The sequence below is a fragment of the Terrapene carolina genome, unplaced genomic scaffold (assembly GCF_002925995.2).
Source record: "Terrapene carolina triunguis isolate 2854851 unplaced genomic scaffold, T_m_triunguis-2.0 Scaffold66, whole genome shotgun sequence".
Taxonomy (NCBI): Eukaryota; Metazoa; Chordata; order Testudines; family Emydidae; genus Terrapene; species Terrapene triunguis.
In genome coordinates this window covers 42710893-42724408 of record NW_020664417.1, presented here as the reverse complement: position 1 = coordinate 42724408, position 13516 = coordinate 42710893, and the positions used below count along the sequence as shown (strand labels likewise).

General features: G+C 40.8%; 1 protein-coding gene across 2 annotated transcripts in view; it reads left to right on the top strand.

The window, feature by feature from the left end:
- The window catches only part of DCTD (dCMP deaminase), a 36426-nt gene that overhangs the window by 4205 nt on the left and 18705 nt on the right, over window positions 1–13516 (top strand). For both annotated transcript variants that reach the window (XM_026647893.2, XM_026647894.2), the window contains exons 2-3: window positions 5544–5655; window positions 11745–11880. In XM_026647893.2, coding sequence (XP_026503678.1) covers window positions 5544–5655; window positions 11745–11880 — 248 coding nt within the window. The remainder of the gene's footprint in view (window positions 1–5543; window positions 5656–11744; window positions 11881–13516) is intronic.

Sequence of the window (13516 nt, the reverse complement as noted above, 5' to 3'; positions counted from 1 at the left end):
GCCCTGGTCCTGTAATTGACTCCTAGCAGGTGGAGCTTTATTGAAGTCACTGGGACTTTGTGAGAGTGCCATGCCAGCAGACCATGGAGTCACTTAGAGGAATGGGTCCTGAGTCCTCTACACAGTAAAGCATTTCCCACAATCCTGGAGCTACATATCCTGATCCAAGAAAAAGCACCCCAGATTCAGTATGCCCCAAAACAGAGACTGGCATAAAGAATACAAAAATAATTAAATTCCCAAAATGATTCTGTGAATGCAAAATACCATGTGAATTGTGAAAACATTATTCACTCTTACAGAGTACTCAAGAGGGACTGATTATTGCCAAAAGGCTTGGAAATTGTAAACATAAACAGTATTATCTTCTGTAAAGATTTTGATTATAGCCAATCTTCTGTGTGGGGGGTAACATGCAATTGTAAAGAATACTCTTTATTCTTTGCTGGAAAATAGATATTTATATATATTTAAGTATCACCCGTCAATAACCATATGGGGGAGGGAAGACAATCTAATTAAAGTAAAGGAATCAACTAATTTTCTTGACTAGCGGCTATAAATAAAACAATTAGGGGTGTGGGGAGGGAAGTTAATAGCCAGAGGTCAAGTCCACGTGTTCCTTGTGCCTCTCTGGGAGGTGGAGCATCACCCAAGACTCCAATTCCTGAATAAATACTCAAATCCTGTCAATTGAATATTGATTTCCAGGAACAGACTTAATGTTATATAAACCCTAATTCAGATGTGGCTGTAACATGTATATAGGTCAGACAATGAAAATAGAGGAAAAAACTACAAATATGAATAATAAGGCCAGGGATCAAGGGCCCAATTTTCCTCAGGCCTTGGCTACACTTGGCAATTCACAGCGCTGCCGTGGCAGTGCTGTGAAGTGCGAGTATAGTCACGCCGCCAGTGCCGCGAGAGCTCTCTTGCAGCGCTGTAAGTTCTCCACCTCTCCGAGGGGAGTAGCTTGCAGCGCTGTGAGCGAGCGTGCAGCGCTGCAGGCACTGATTACACTGGCGCTTTACAGCGCTGCACTCGCTGCGCTCGGGAGGGGGCGTTTTCACACCCCTGAGCGCAGCAAGTTGCAGCGCTGTACAGCGCCAGTGTAGCCAAGGCCTCAGACTGTACTTTACAACTCCATTGACCTCAATTTACTCTGGTTTGAGAGCAGAGCCAGGGTCATAGTCTATTTCAGGATTCTCTGCTACATCTTTCATAATTTCTTTAGTGAACTTTTTTTTTTTTTTTTTTTTAATTTTATTTTTTTTTTTTTTTTTTTTTTTTGGTTTTTTAAAAACAAAAAAAAAAAAAAAGGTTAGATACCTTTTTTTTTTTTTTTTAAACTGAAGAATAACTTGATGTTCTTCTTAGCCAGGCTGGAGGTGTAATTTGGAAAAAAAAGATACATTATTCTTTACATTTCAGTTTCTCTTTATCTCTTGCTGCTTTCAATATATCATTTTGCACAGTGTGGCCTACACATTGCCAGTAGTTCTGTAATTTGCTGAAGAGACATCTCTTTCATCAGGGATCTTTTGAGCAGAAGTAAGCGTGATAGTTGTAAATTTCCTACTTTGCTCTCAGCTTTCATTTTGTGGGAATTATCGTCCCAATATTTTTATCAGTTAAATTCACAGAGCCTTGGAACACATCACAATGTTCAGCCTTATGAAGATACGTGGTAGATATCTGAAAATTTCCTGTGGTAATTTCTAATCATATAGTCCCAGGTTTCACAGATTAGGGTTAAGAATGGCAATTTGCTAAAATATGCTAAATTTACATGCATCTCCACCAGTTTGTCTCCTCCTTAATCTTCAAGCTCCTCTCTTGTGTGCACTTGACTGCACTCCTAGCTTGGATGCTACTAAATCAGAACAGTAGCATTTTATCCCATTCTGTGCTGGTGTAAATAGGTGGACAAGGTGCAGGGAGTGGAGAATGTGGTGAAAGTTGTCATTGTTAGTCATAAGTCTGTCCATAAGTGCCATTAAAAAACAAACAAACCAGAACTGTAGAGCTCTTTCTTTCTGTACAAGCCTTTCATTGATCTTGTAGTATGTCACTTCTCTAATCCATTCATGCAAAGTTGGTACCTTGGAGGATTTCCAGTTATGTGTTATGTAGAGTTTGGCACACAAGAAGAATAAATGTAATAGCTTGGTCCTTTGTTTTATGTAAATATGGTTTCCAGGAAATAGTTTAGCAATAGAGATTGCAGGAAAAAATGTTCCCTCTTTCCCTCTATTCAATATAGCATTAGCTATTTGGAGGGCTTCTTCCAGAATTTTTATTTAGCTCCACATTATGTGTAATATATGCCATTTCCATCATCAGTTATACATCCCCAACATTTTTACTGTGAATCTTGCTCAATTTGGATTGATTTTAAGGAAGGTAGCTTTTAAAGTCTCTTCCATTTGTGATTCCCCCCCCCCCCCTTTTTTTTCTTTTTTTTTACAATGAGACACTAGTCTCACTCAAATCTGTTGAAATTAATTCATTCAGATTGTCACAGCTTGCCTACCCTGAGGCTGTGATGGTGTGTGAGTATTGGGACTTCATGACAGGTTTCCAGTTTTTCCTTTTCTATCACACTGTCATCCTTCACCAAGAATTGTTCCTTCCTTATAGGGCAGTAGGAAAGTCCTCAGGCCAGTGCTGGCAGAATCCTTTACTTGTGCTGCATATTTAGGATAGAGGGATGACTAATATGTTTTGCCTGTCCAGCATTACAAACTTTTCTCTCCCCAGGAATGGAGAGGATGAAAATTTCCCCTATCAAGAGAGAGTCAAATTTCCACATTCACAACCTGTATTTTTAATAGTGGTACTACTAGCCTCTAGACTGCTTCCCCACCCAACTTTTAGAACAAAATAACATAGGAAAAACCCTTGCTGTTAAATCTCCTTCCTAATGTATTTTTGTATGCAGAGGGCTCCTGACTCTGCATTGCTGGGAGGTGTCCTGCTGTCTGATGTGAGGCCACCAGCTGCTGAAAAGTGCCTCTGAGGTCCCCTCTTGCAGGGCATTCTCCATTGTCTTGGAGCTTTTTACTAGAGTAGACAGTATTTCACAACTTTCTTCTCTTCCTGTCTTTCTGATATTTTTAACTGGGATCCTTAGTAACAGCAACTCTAGATTAAAAAAGAAAAGAACTTTGTTCCTATATGTTTTTACAGGTTATCTACAGGGGTGAAAGTAACTTACAGGTACTGCTGGAGTCCTGAGGGGGCGGGGCCTCATCCGGAAGAGGTGGGGCCTCTCAAGATTTAAAGGCCCTGGGGCACCGGCTGTGGCTGGGAGCCCCAGGGCCTTTAAATTAACCTGGGGCTCCCAGCTGCAGAGGTGGCTGGGAGCCCCCGGGGCTCAGGGGCAAATTAAAGGGCTGGAGCTGCGGGTGGGATTTAAAGGGCCTGGAGCTCCCGTGGCTGAGAGGAGCCCCGAGCCTTGGCGGGTTGGGGCCGGGATTTAAAGGGCCTGGAGCTCCTGCCGCTGTGGGGAGCTCTGAGCCCTTTAAATCCCGGCCCCAGCTCAGCCACCAGAGCTGCGGGTGGGATTTAAAGGGCTCTGGGCTGCCCACAGCCGCGGGGAGCTCTGAGCCCTTTAAATCTCGGCCCCAGCTCGGACGCCGGAGCCGCGGCCGGGATTTAAAGGGCTCTGGGCTCCCCGCAGCTGCGGGAGCTCTGAACCCTTTAAATCCGTCCCCAGCCCGGTCGCCGGAGCCCAGAGTCCTTTAAATCCCTGGGAGCCCAGAGCCCTTTAAATCCCCGCCGCGGAAGCCGGTGCGGTCTGGCACGACGTACTGGCTGTTGCCGGTACGCTGTACCGGACCGCACCAGCTTACTTTCACCTCTGGTTATCTACCATGTTTATATAGAATACTCTGTGGATGACTGGAGAACTGATGGGATTATGAGATAACAAGTGCGGTTTTTTGTTTTTGCTTTTTTGTTTTTGTTTTTTTAAGTGCAGTTGGGAAAGGAAGAGTTTATGGTCAGTTTGTAGTTTCAAACTCTCTTTCTATTTTGACGTGTCTGCTTAACTCAAATACATTACAGCCAAGAGAAAATATTTTTGTTAGAGATTTCTTGCACCCACTCCTTCAACTGTGGGATATGGAAGTACTCAGTACAGTTCTCCAGTCTTCCCAACACTCCTTCAGCAAAACATAGGGAAGACAAGATTTTTATATATTAAATTAAAAAGCAAGCAGGGGAAAAAACTACTACCTTTCAAGCTGCCTTTATTTATATGATAAAAAAGGGTGTGGAAAAAGGAGCACAAATTCATTTTGCTCCTTTCAGTTTTTTGCAGGTCACTTTTAAAGGGCCTGTACCTGAGCAAGACTTTTTACTCTTGATTTTTTTAAAACAAATTATTACGTAAGAGTTTGGAGATCTATTGCAGGAGTCTCCTGCTTGAGATGGAAGAGTTGGTAACTGTTGCTACTATACCTGCTTCGGTGCTTGTATATTGTGGTGGTGAACAGTGAGTAAATGCCTTGATAGATAATAGTCTCTGTGTGGTGGGTTGGGTTATGCAGATCAGTTCTCTTTCTATATTTTTTGTTGTTGTCGTTCTTTAACCTCAACATAACTTGATGCATGAAACTCTTTTCCGCCCCCCGCCCAGTTTAGGAAAGAGGCTGGAAGCCTCACTTTAAAGCTGGACACATGCTCCCACCATCCTAAATGCATTGTTTAAAGCCCTATTTACCTGTTTATGCTTGATGAGATCTGTTGACTCATATGATAGGGAACAAGATGGGGGGGAGGGAGGACTGGCAGTTTGTAGCTGCTTCTGTGTGTGGCAGGTTTGTTCTGCAGCAGATGCATGATGAGGCCATTTGAACCACTTGTAGCCTGATTGTACACATCAGGAATATTGCTTGTAGGTGTTGTAAGTGAAGGCAAATCATGGCCGTAGTGGCACCAAGAGAGAGGTTTAACCACAAAGAGCGATTCCAAACACAAGTCTGCTTAATAGTCTTTATTATTGGCCATAACAAATAGCCTGAATCAGATGTTTGCAATTAGAACAATGGGTATAAGAGATTACGTTGCCTGAGTGGAAAGAGTTTGGTAATATAGGAACAGGGGACATACATTTTCTGAGAAATATGTAGGTGGTTGTCTTTGAGGGATAGATAATACCTGGCATTGAGCTATTCAAAGACTGAATTATTTCATCGAAAGCTGCAATTTATGATCGCCTTTTGGCCTCTTTTGTTTGAAGGGAAGTGTTGCTTATAGGTTCAGGGCAAAACACTGATATGATTTACCATTAAACTTCTGATGTGAATCCATAACATTCAGGGACAGATTCTGCTGTTGTCTACAATGGTGTAAATCCAGAGTAACTCCACTGGATTTTATATCAGTGTAACCAGGAACAGAATCTGGTCCCCAGTGTGTTTTGAAAGCAAGCAATAAAAGGGCTTTACTTTATCTCTTTAAAAATAAATAAATAAAAATTAGGAAATGCAAGCTATAGCTTCTCTATTGACTGCCTGTTCTATTTGATTTTGTAGGTTTGGCAGTGAAATGCTCTGTAAAAAACGGGAGGACTATTTGGAATGGCCTGAATATTTTATGGCAGTAGCCTTCTTATCAGCACAAAGAAGCAAGGATCCAAATTCTCAGGTAAGAAAGCAGCATGCAGGAGTAATGTAATATAGGTTGTATTGCACTGTGTGTCACACACCCAGTTTTATATACAGTGGATTTTCATTAGAAGTTATTTCAATATAGGGCTACCCAAGTTGCAGCACAGTGGGCGCTTTTGCTACAGGAATTTTGTTCATGGGTTTGACCTCCGATATAGCTCTGTCATTACTTATGTTACTATGTGAACATAAGAACATAAGTGAACATAAGAATGGCCATACCGGGTCAGACCAAAGGTCCATCCAGCCCAGTATCCTGTCACCGACAGTGACCAATGCCAGGTGTCCCAGAGGGAGTGAACGTAACAGGTAACGATCAAGTGATCTCTCTCCTGCCAACCATCTCCATCCTCTGACAGACAGAGGCTAGGGACACCATTCCTTACCCATCCTGGCTAATAGCCATTAATGGACTTAACCTCCATGAATTTATCTAGTTCTCTTTTAAACCCTGTTATAGTCCTAGCCTTCAACCTCCTCAGGCAAGGAGTTCCACAGGTTGACTGTGCGCTGTGTGAAGAAGAACTTCCTTTTATTTGTTTTATACCTGCTGCCCATTAATTTCATTTGGTGGCCCCTAGTTTTTGTATTAATGAAACAAGTAAATAACTTTTCCTAATTCACTTTCTCCACACCACTCATGATTTTATATACCTCTATCATATCCCCCCTTAGTCTCCTTTTTTCCAATCTGAAAAGTCCTAGCCTCTTTAATCTCTCCTCATATGGGACCCGTTCCAAACCCCTCTGAACCTTTTCTAATGCCAGTATATCTTTTTTGAAATGAGGAGATCACATCTGTACACAGTATTCAAGATGTGGGGGTACCAGGGGTTTATATAAGGGCAATAAGATATTCTCCGTCTTATTCTCTATCCCTTTTCTAATGATTGCTAGCATCCTGTTTGCTTTTTTGGCTGCCACTGCACACTGCGTGGACGTCTTCAGAGAACTATCCACGATGATTCCAACTTTCCTGATTAGTTGTAGCTAAATTTAGCTCCCATCATATTGTATGTATAGTTGGGGTTATTTTTTCCAATGAGCATTACTTTACATTTATCCACATTAAATTTCATTTGCCATTTTGTTGCCCAATCACTTAGTTTTGTGAGATCTTTTTGAAGTTCTTCACAGTCTGCTTTGGTCTTAACTATCTTGAGCAGTTTAGTATCATCTGCAAACTTTGCCACCTCACTTTTTACCCCTTTTTCCAGATCATTTATGAATAAGTTGAATAGGATTGGTCCTAGGACTGACCCTTGGGGAACACCACTAGTTACCCCTCTCCATTCTGAAAATCTACCATTTATTCTACCGTTTGTTCCCAGTCTTTTAACTAGTTCTCAGTCCATGAAAGGATCTTCCCTCTTATCCCATGACAACTTAATTTACGTAAGAGCCTTTGGTGAGGACCTTGTCAAAGGCTTTCTGGAAATCTAAGTACACTATGTCCACTGGATCCCCCTTGTCCACATGTTTGTTGACCCGTTCAAAGAACTCTAATAGATTAGTAAGACATGATTTTCCTTTACAGAAACCATGTTGACTTTTGCCCAACAATTTATGTTCTTCTATGTATCTGACAATTTTATTCTTTACTATTGTTTCAACTAATTTGCCTGGTACTGACTTACTGGTCTGTAATTGCCAGGATCACCTCTAGAGCCCTTTTAAAATATTGGCATTACATTAGCTATCTTTCAGTCATTGGGTACAGAAGCTGATTTAAAGGACAGGTTGCAAATCATAGTTAATAGTTCCGCAATTTCACATTTGAGTTCTTTCAGAACTCTTGGGTGAATGCCATCTCGTCCTGGTGACTTGTTACTGTTAAGTTTATCAATTAATTCCAAAACCTCCTCTAGTGACGCTTCAGTCTGTGACGATTCCTCAGATTTGTCACCTACAAAGAATGGCTCAGGTTTGGGAATCTCCCTAACATCTAGGGTGACCAGATGTCCCAATTTTATAGGGACAGTCCTGATATTTGGGACTCTATTATATAGGTACCTATTACCCCCCACCCTGTCCCGATTTTTTTCACACTTGCTGTCTGGTCACTCTGCTAACATCCTCAGCTGTGAAGACTAAAGCAAAGAATTCATTTAGTTTCTCCACAATGATTTTATCATCTCCAAGTGCTCCTTTTGTATCTTGATCGTCCAGGGGCCCCACTGGTTGTTTAGCAGGCTTCCTGCTTCTGATATACTTAAACATTTTGTTATTACCTTTTGAGTTTTTGGCTAACTGTTCTTCAAACTCCTTTTTGGCTTTTCTTATTACATTTTTACATTTAATTGGCAGTGTTTATGCTCTTTTCTATTTTCCTCACTAGGATTTGACTTCCACTTTTTAAAAGATGCCTTTTTATCTCTCACTGCTTCTTTAACATGGTTGTTAAGCCACGGTGGCTCCTTTTTAGTACTTTTACTGTGTTTTTTAATTTGGGGTATACATTTAAGTTGGGCCTCTATTATGGTGTCTTTGATAAGTGTCCATGCAGCTTGCAGGGATTTCACTCTAGTCACTGTATCTTTTAATTTCTGTTTAACTAACCTCCTCATTTTTGCATAGTTCCCCTTTCTGAAATTAAATGCCACAGTGTTGGGCTGTTGAGGTGTTCTTCCCACCACAGGAATATTAAATGCTGTTATATTATGGTCACTATTTCCAAGCGGTCCTGTTATAGTTACCTCTTGGACCAGATCCTGCGCTCCACTCAGGACTAAATCAAGAATTGCCTTTCCCCTTGTGGGTTCCTGTCCCAGCTGCTCCAAGAAGCAGTCATTTAAAGTATCGAGAAATTTTGTCTGTGCATTTCGTCCCGAGGTGACATGTACCCAGTCAGTATAGGGATAATTGAAATCCCCCACTATTATGAGTTCTTTATTTTGTTAGCTTCTCTAATCTCCCTTAGCATTTCATCGCCACTATCGCTGTCCTGGTCAGGTGGTAGATAATAGATCCCTACTATTATATTCTTATTAGAGCATGGAGTTAATATCCATAGAGATTCTGTGGAACATGTGGATTCATTTAAGATTTTTACTTCATTTGATTCTGTTTTCTTTCACATATAGTGCCACTCCCCCTGCACGACCTGTTCTGTCTTTCCGATATATTTTGTACCCCGGAATGATCGTGTCCCATTGATTGTCCCCACTCCACCAGGTTTCTGTGATGCCTCTTATATCAATATCCTCCTTTAACACGAGGCACTCTAGTTCACCCATCTTATTATTTAGACTTCTAGCATTTGTGTACAAGCACTTTAAAAACTTGTCACTGTTTATTTCTCTGCCCATTTCTGATGTGTCAGCTTCTTTTTTATGTGAATGTTTCTTGTCTGATCTGGCCCATACTTTATCCTCTTCCATCCTCTTCTCCTCACTAAAACCTAGACAATCTCTATCAATAGACTCTCCTCTAAGAGAATAGACTCTGTCCGATCCACATGCTCCTCTGCAGCAATCGGCTTTCCCCCATCTCTTAACATTAAAAAGCTTGCAGAGCAGTTTTTAAACTAAGTGCCAGCAGTCTGGACCCACTTTGGTTTAGGTGGAGCCCATCCTTCCTATATAGGCTCCCCCATCCCAAAAGTTTCCCCAGTTCCTAATAAATTTAAACCTCTCCTCTCTACACCGTCGTCTCATCCATGCATTGAAACTCTGAAGCTCTGCCTGCCTACCTGGCCCTGCGCGTGGAACTGGAAGCATTTCTGAGAATGCTACCATAGAGGTCCTGGATTTCAATCTGTTTCCTAGCAGCCTAAATTTGGCCTATGTACTTGATCATCATGTGGTTGAGGAAGCCAAAGCCCCCCTGTTGATACCATCTACACAGCAATGGATTAACCTCCAGAATTTGTGTGTCCCTGCCTGGATCCTTACTCTCAACTGGGAGCATGGATGAGAACACGTGCCCCTCACTCCCAGAGCCCACAATAGTCCCTGCTGATCTGCTCAGGTCATAACTGGCAGTATCATTAGTGCCCACGTGAATCATCAGCATGTGGCAATGGTAAGAAGAACCTCAGAAACCTTTCTGTATTTCTCGGATGCGGTCTCTAGGCAGACAGCACAGCTGGGACATCATGTCAGGTTGGCAGATGGTTTTCCCCCGTTCCCCTCAGAAGGGAGTCCCTGACAACCAGCATTTTAAGCTGCCTCCTCTTGGCTCTAGTGTCTGTGAGCCTCCCTGTCTGAGGGACAGGTGACATTTCCTCCTCAGCCATTTGGGTCTGGTCCTCACCACCTGTTGCAGGTATTGCATACCAGTTCTTGACCAAGATGGATCAGGGACCTGGGTGGGGATGGAGTACTGTCTGAGGTGACCAGCAGCCAATCTCTTTCCTGTAGAGTAGCCTGTTCTCCTTCCTATTCTGGTGCCACTATAGTCCACTCGCATCCTCTGTCCCAGATGTTTCCACTTGCATCCTGTCAATGAAGTCATCGTACTCCCAGATGCTAGGCAGAAGAGTCAGCCCCTCCTGCAGCTCTCTTACCTTCTTCCTGGGGGATTCCATCAACAGAGACCTCTCACACTGGATGGTTCCTGAGCCTGGGTTTCAATAGCAGGCACATGCAAGTCACATATTCAGCAAGTCAAGACTAGGGCTTGGGTGGAAGCCTTCAGGGTCAGGATGCCTGTCTGCCAGGGCTCTCACAGGTGCAGACAGAATAAGAGCTAGCAGTGGTATTGGCAACATACAGTTTTTCTCCCAATGCAAGGCCTTCCTTGTAAGGTATGCACAAGTTAAGGAAAGGAAAGGGAGGGAAAAATGGGACTAAGTGCAGACAGTTTTGAGATAATTTGACAAGGAAAATTTGATCTTAGATGGCTAGATCAAATTTGTTTCCATATCTAATTGAAGTTTCTTCTCCTCCCCTTCGAGGCACTGCAACTTATTTTACTCTTATGTTGCGTGGGTTTTTTGCTCAGCACAGGACTCCTGACTAGTATTCCCACCCTTTGCCTTCTTCCATAGTCCTCTCTGCAACTTGCTGTTAACAGAACAGCTGAGACAAAAGGGGGAAGATGGGAGAGTGAAATCCCAACAAAAATACAGAGATGAGAAGATGCCCACTAACCATCACTACTCAGTTACTTGCTACTTGTTGTATCCTAGACCTCCTTACTCTGCTTAAATGTTCTTTTTAGGGCCAAATCCTCAACTGGTCTTATCTAAGAGCGCATCTATATTTAACTTACGTAGAAATAACTACATTGTTTTTAATTTGTACATTTAGTGATTTAGGCTTAATCAAAATAAGACAGTTTTTTATGCCAAAATAAGTCCAGTACACACAGTTGGAGTGATATAATGAAAGGGTGAGAATTAAAACAGGTGTCTAGTATTTTGGTGCAAATTTGTGTGTAGACCAGACCTAAATTGCTAGAACTACGCCAATTTATAACAGATTAGGACCGGTCCCTTAGGCTCTCTGGCTGCAAACTTACATGATTAAGGGTTTGCAGGACTGGGCCCTTCAATTGTAAGTTTTATGGATTTTGTCTCTTCTTGTCTGTAAAGTGGCTTGCATACTCCTGTTGTGTATATTAAATAATAGTAGGGCTGTCAATTAATTGCAGTGAAGGCAAACGATCAGTGCAAAACAAATTAACTAGATTTAAAAAAAGTCACAATTAATTGTGGTTTTAATCACATGGCTAAACAATCATAGAATACCAATTTAAATTATAAAATATTTTTGGATGTTTTCTACATTTTCAAATATATCGATTTCAATTCCAACACAGGATACAATATTATTTTTGATGAAAAATAGTATTTATCTTTTTTACAGTGTAAATATTTGTAATCAAAAATAATATTGTATCCTGTGTTGGAATTGAAATCGATATATTTGAAAATGTAGAAAACATCCAAAAATATTTTATAATTTAAATTGGTATTCTATTAGTTTAACAGTGCAATTAAAACTGTGATTAATCATGACTGTTTTTTTAAATCTCACGATTAATTGCAATTATTTATTATTATTATTATTATTATAAATCGTGTGACAGCCATAAATGATAGTAAATATCTGTTTTATGTAGGTTGGTGCTTGCATTGTGAATTCAGAAAACAAGATTGTTGGAATTGGATATAATGGGATGCCTAACGGTTGCAGTGATGATTTGCTGCCCTGGACGAGAACAGCACAGAGTAAACTAGACACAAAATATCCTTACGGTAAGGAACACTTTCTAGGCAAGGCTTCCTATGTGTTGCAAATTACTCTCATCATTTAAATATAAGAGTCCAAATGATGTCCCAGCATGGTAAATATTGATCCATTTCCCCTCAGCATGGCTGACTTTAACAGGTATTCAGGTGGTAATACCACCATGAAATTACAGCTCTAGAAATAGTGTTTATTAGCTCTCTCTTTCTGCAGAGCCAGTAGGACAGGCAAACAGCATCATCTTGTATTTTACTACTTCCTAGTAATGCACTGACTGGGTTTTTTTTAATAAACACTTAAGATTCTTAACAATTTTCCACATTGCTTTACTGAGTCAAAATTAGTAAACCAGTTAAGTAAACTTCCATTATCATAGCACATGGTTACAGTAGGTGTAAAGTGGTGCTATTTTTCACATGTTCATCTTTACAGTGTTTAATTGCCTCATCACATACTACTTTTTCTACTGCATGTTTTCCCCCCACAGGCTTACAACTTGGGAGAATTTTCAGGACAGCAAAAAGCACATCCCTGACACAAAGGCCACACCCTGCCAAATTTCAGGGCCTGCTCTAAGTAAGGGGGCATTCCCCCCCCCCCCCAACTTCGTTGTTTGAACAGCTGAACTGTTATGGCTGAAATCCCCTCTCCCCACATCCCCACCCCCCAAAAAATCAGCTCGAGAGGCAGACATGGAAAATTTCAGCCTCAACATTTAAAGTGTGCCAAAGTTATAAACAACTGAAAATAGAGAAGTATTGGGCAATCTTGGGCTCAAAGTACTGCGTATAATGAAAGCACTACAATAGTAGGACTTAGTTTTGACTACTTTTATCTCTGGCAAGGAGAACTAGTTTTTCCTCTGGCTACTCACCCTGGAAATTATGAAATTGTTGAAGTATAACACACTTTTTTTTTTTTTTTTAAGTGTAGCTCTGCCAGTGCCAATTGCCTTGGATGCAACTAGATGTAAGAAACCTATTGCTCTATTTATAAGGTCTCAGTCCTGCAAATGAGATTAGTGTGGGGGGACTTCTGCATCTGCACAGAGCCAATGGCAGGATGGGGACTGCAATGGGGAGGTTTAAGCTTTCCAAGAAAAACTGCCTTTTATTTAATCTTTTACATAAGATCATTTTAACATTTTTTTTTTATTTTTTTTTTTTAAAAGCTATAGTTTGGGGCTTAAAGAGATGTGAAAATGTTTCCACTATATTTGGTTTTTGTAGCAAGTAAGCACCATTAATACTTGATGATGCTATTGGGTTTTTTTTTTTTTTTTCTCAAATAATATTCTAGTTGAATACACAGCCTGCAAGATGGAGTCATATTTCCAGGACAAGTGAAAGACTATGCTGAACATTTTTTTTCTCATAATATAAAAAATTGGCCTAAAAAGACCTTATTCTTATCTTTTTATTTCACCATTAATGCTTTTTATTCCCCATTAACTTTCCTACGATAAATGTCATTAAGAGAAACTGCATAAAATACATGTTTTGTAATTCGTAGATCACTTTATTTTCTAAGGTTTTCTTTTTAATCCTGATAATTCAGCTACCATACCAGACAAGAATGGAATTCCTCTAGATTAAAAATACTGCTACACTCAAGGAAACCTTTGCAGATGCTTCCAAAATCTCA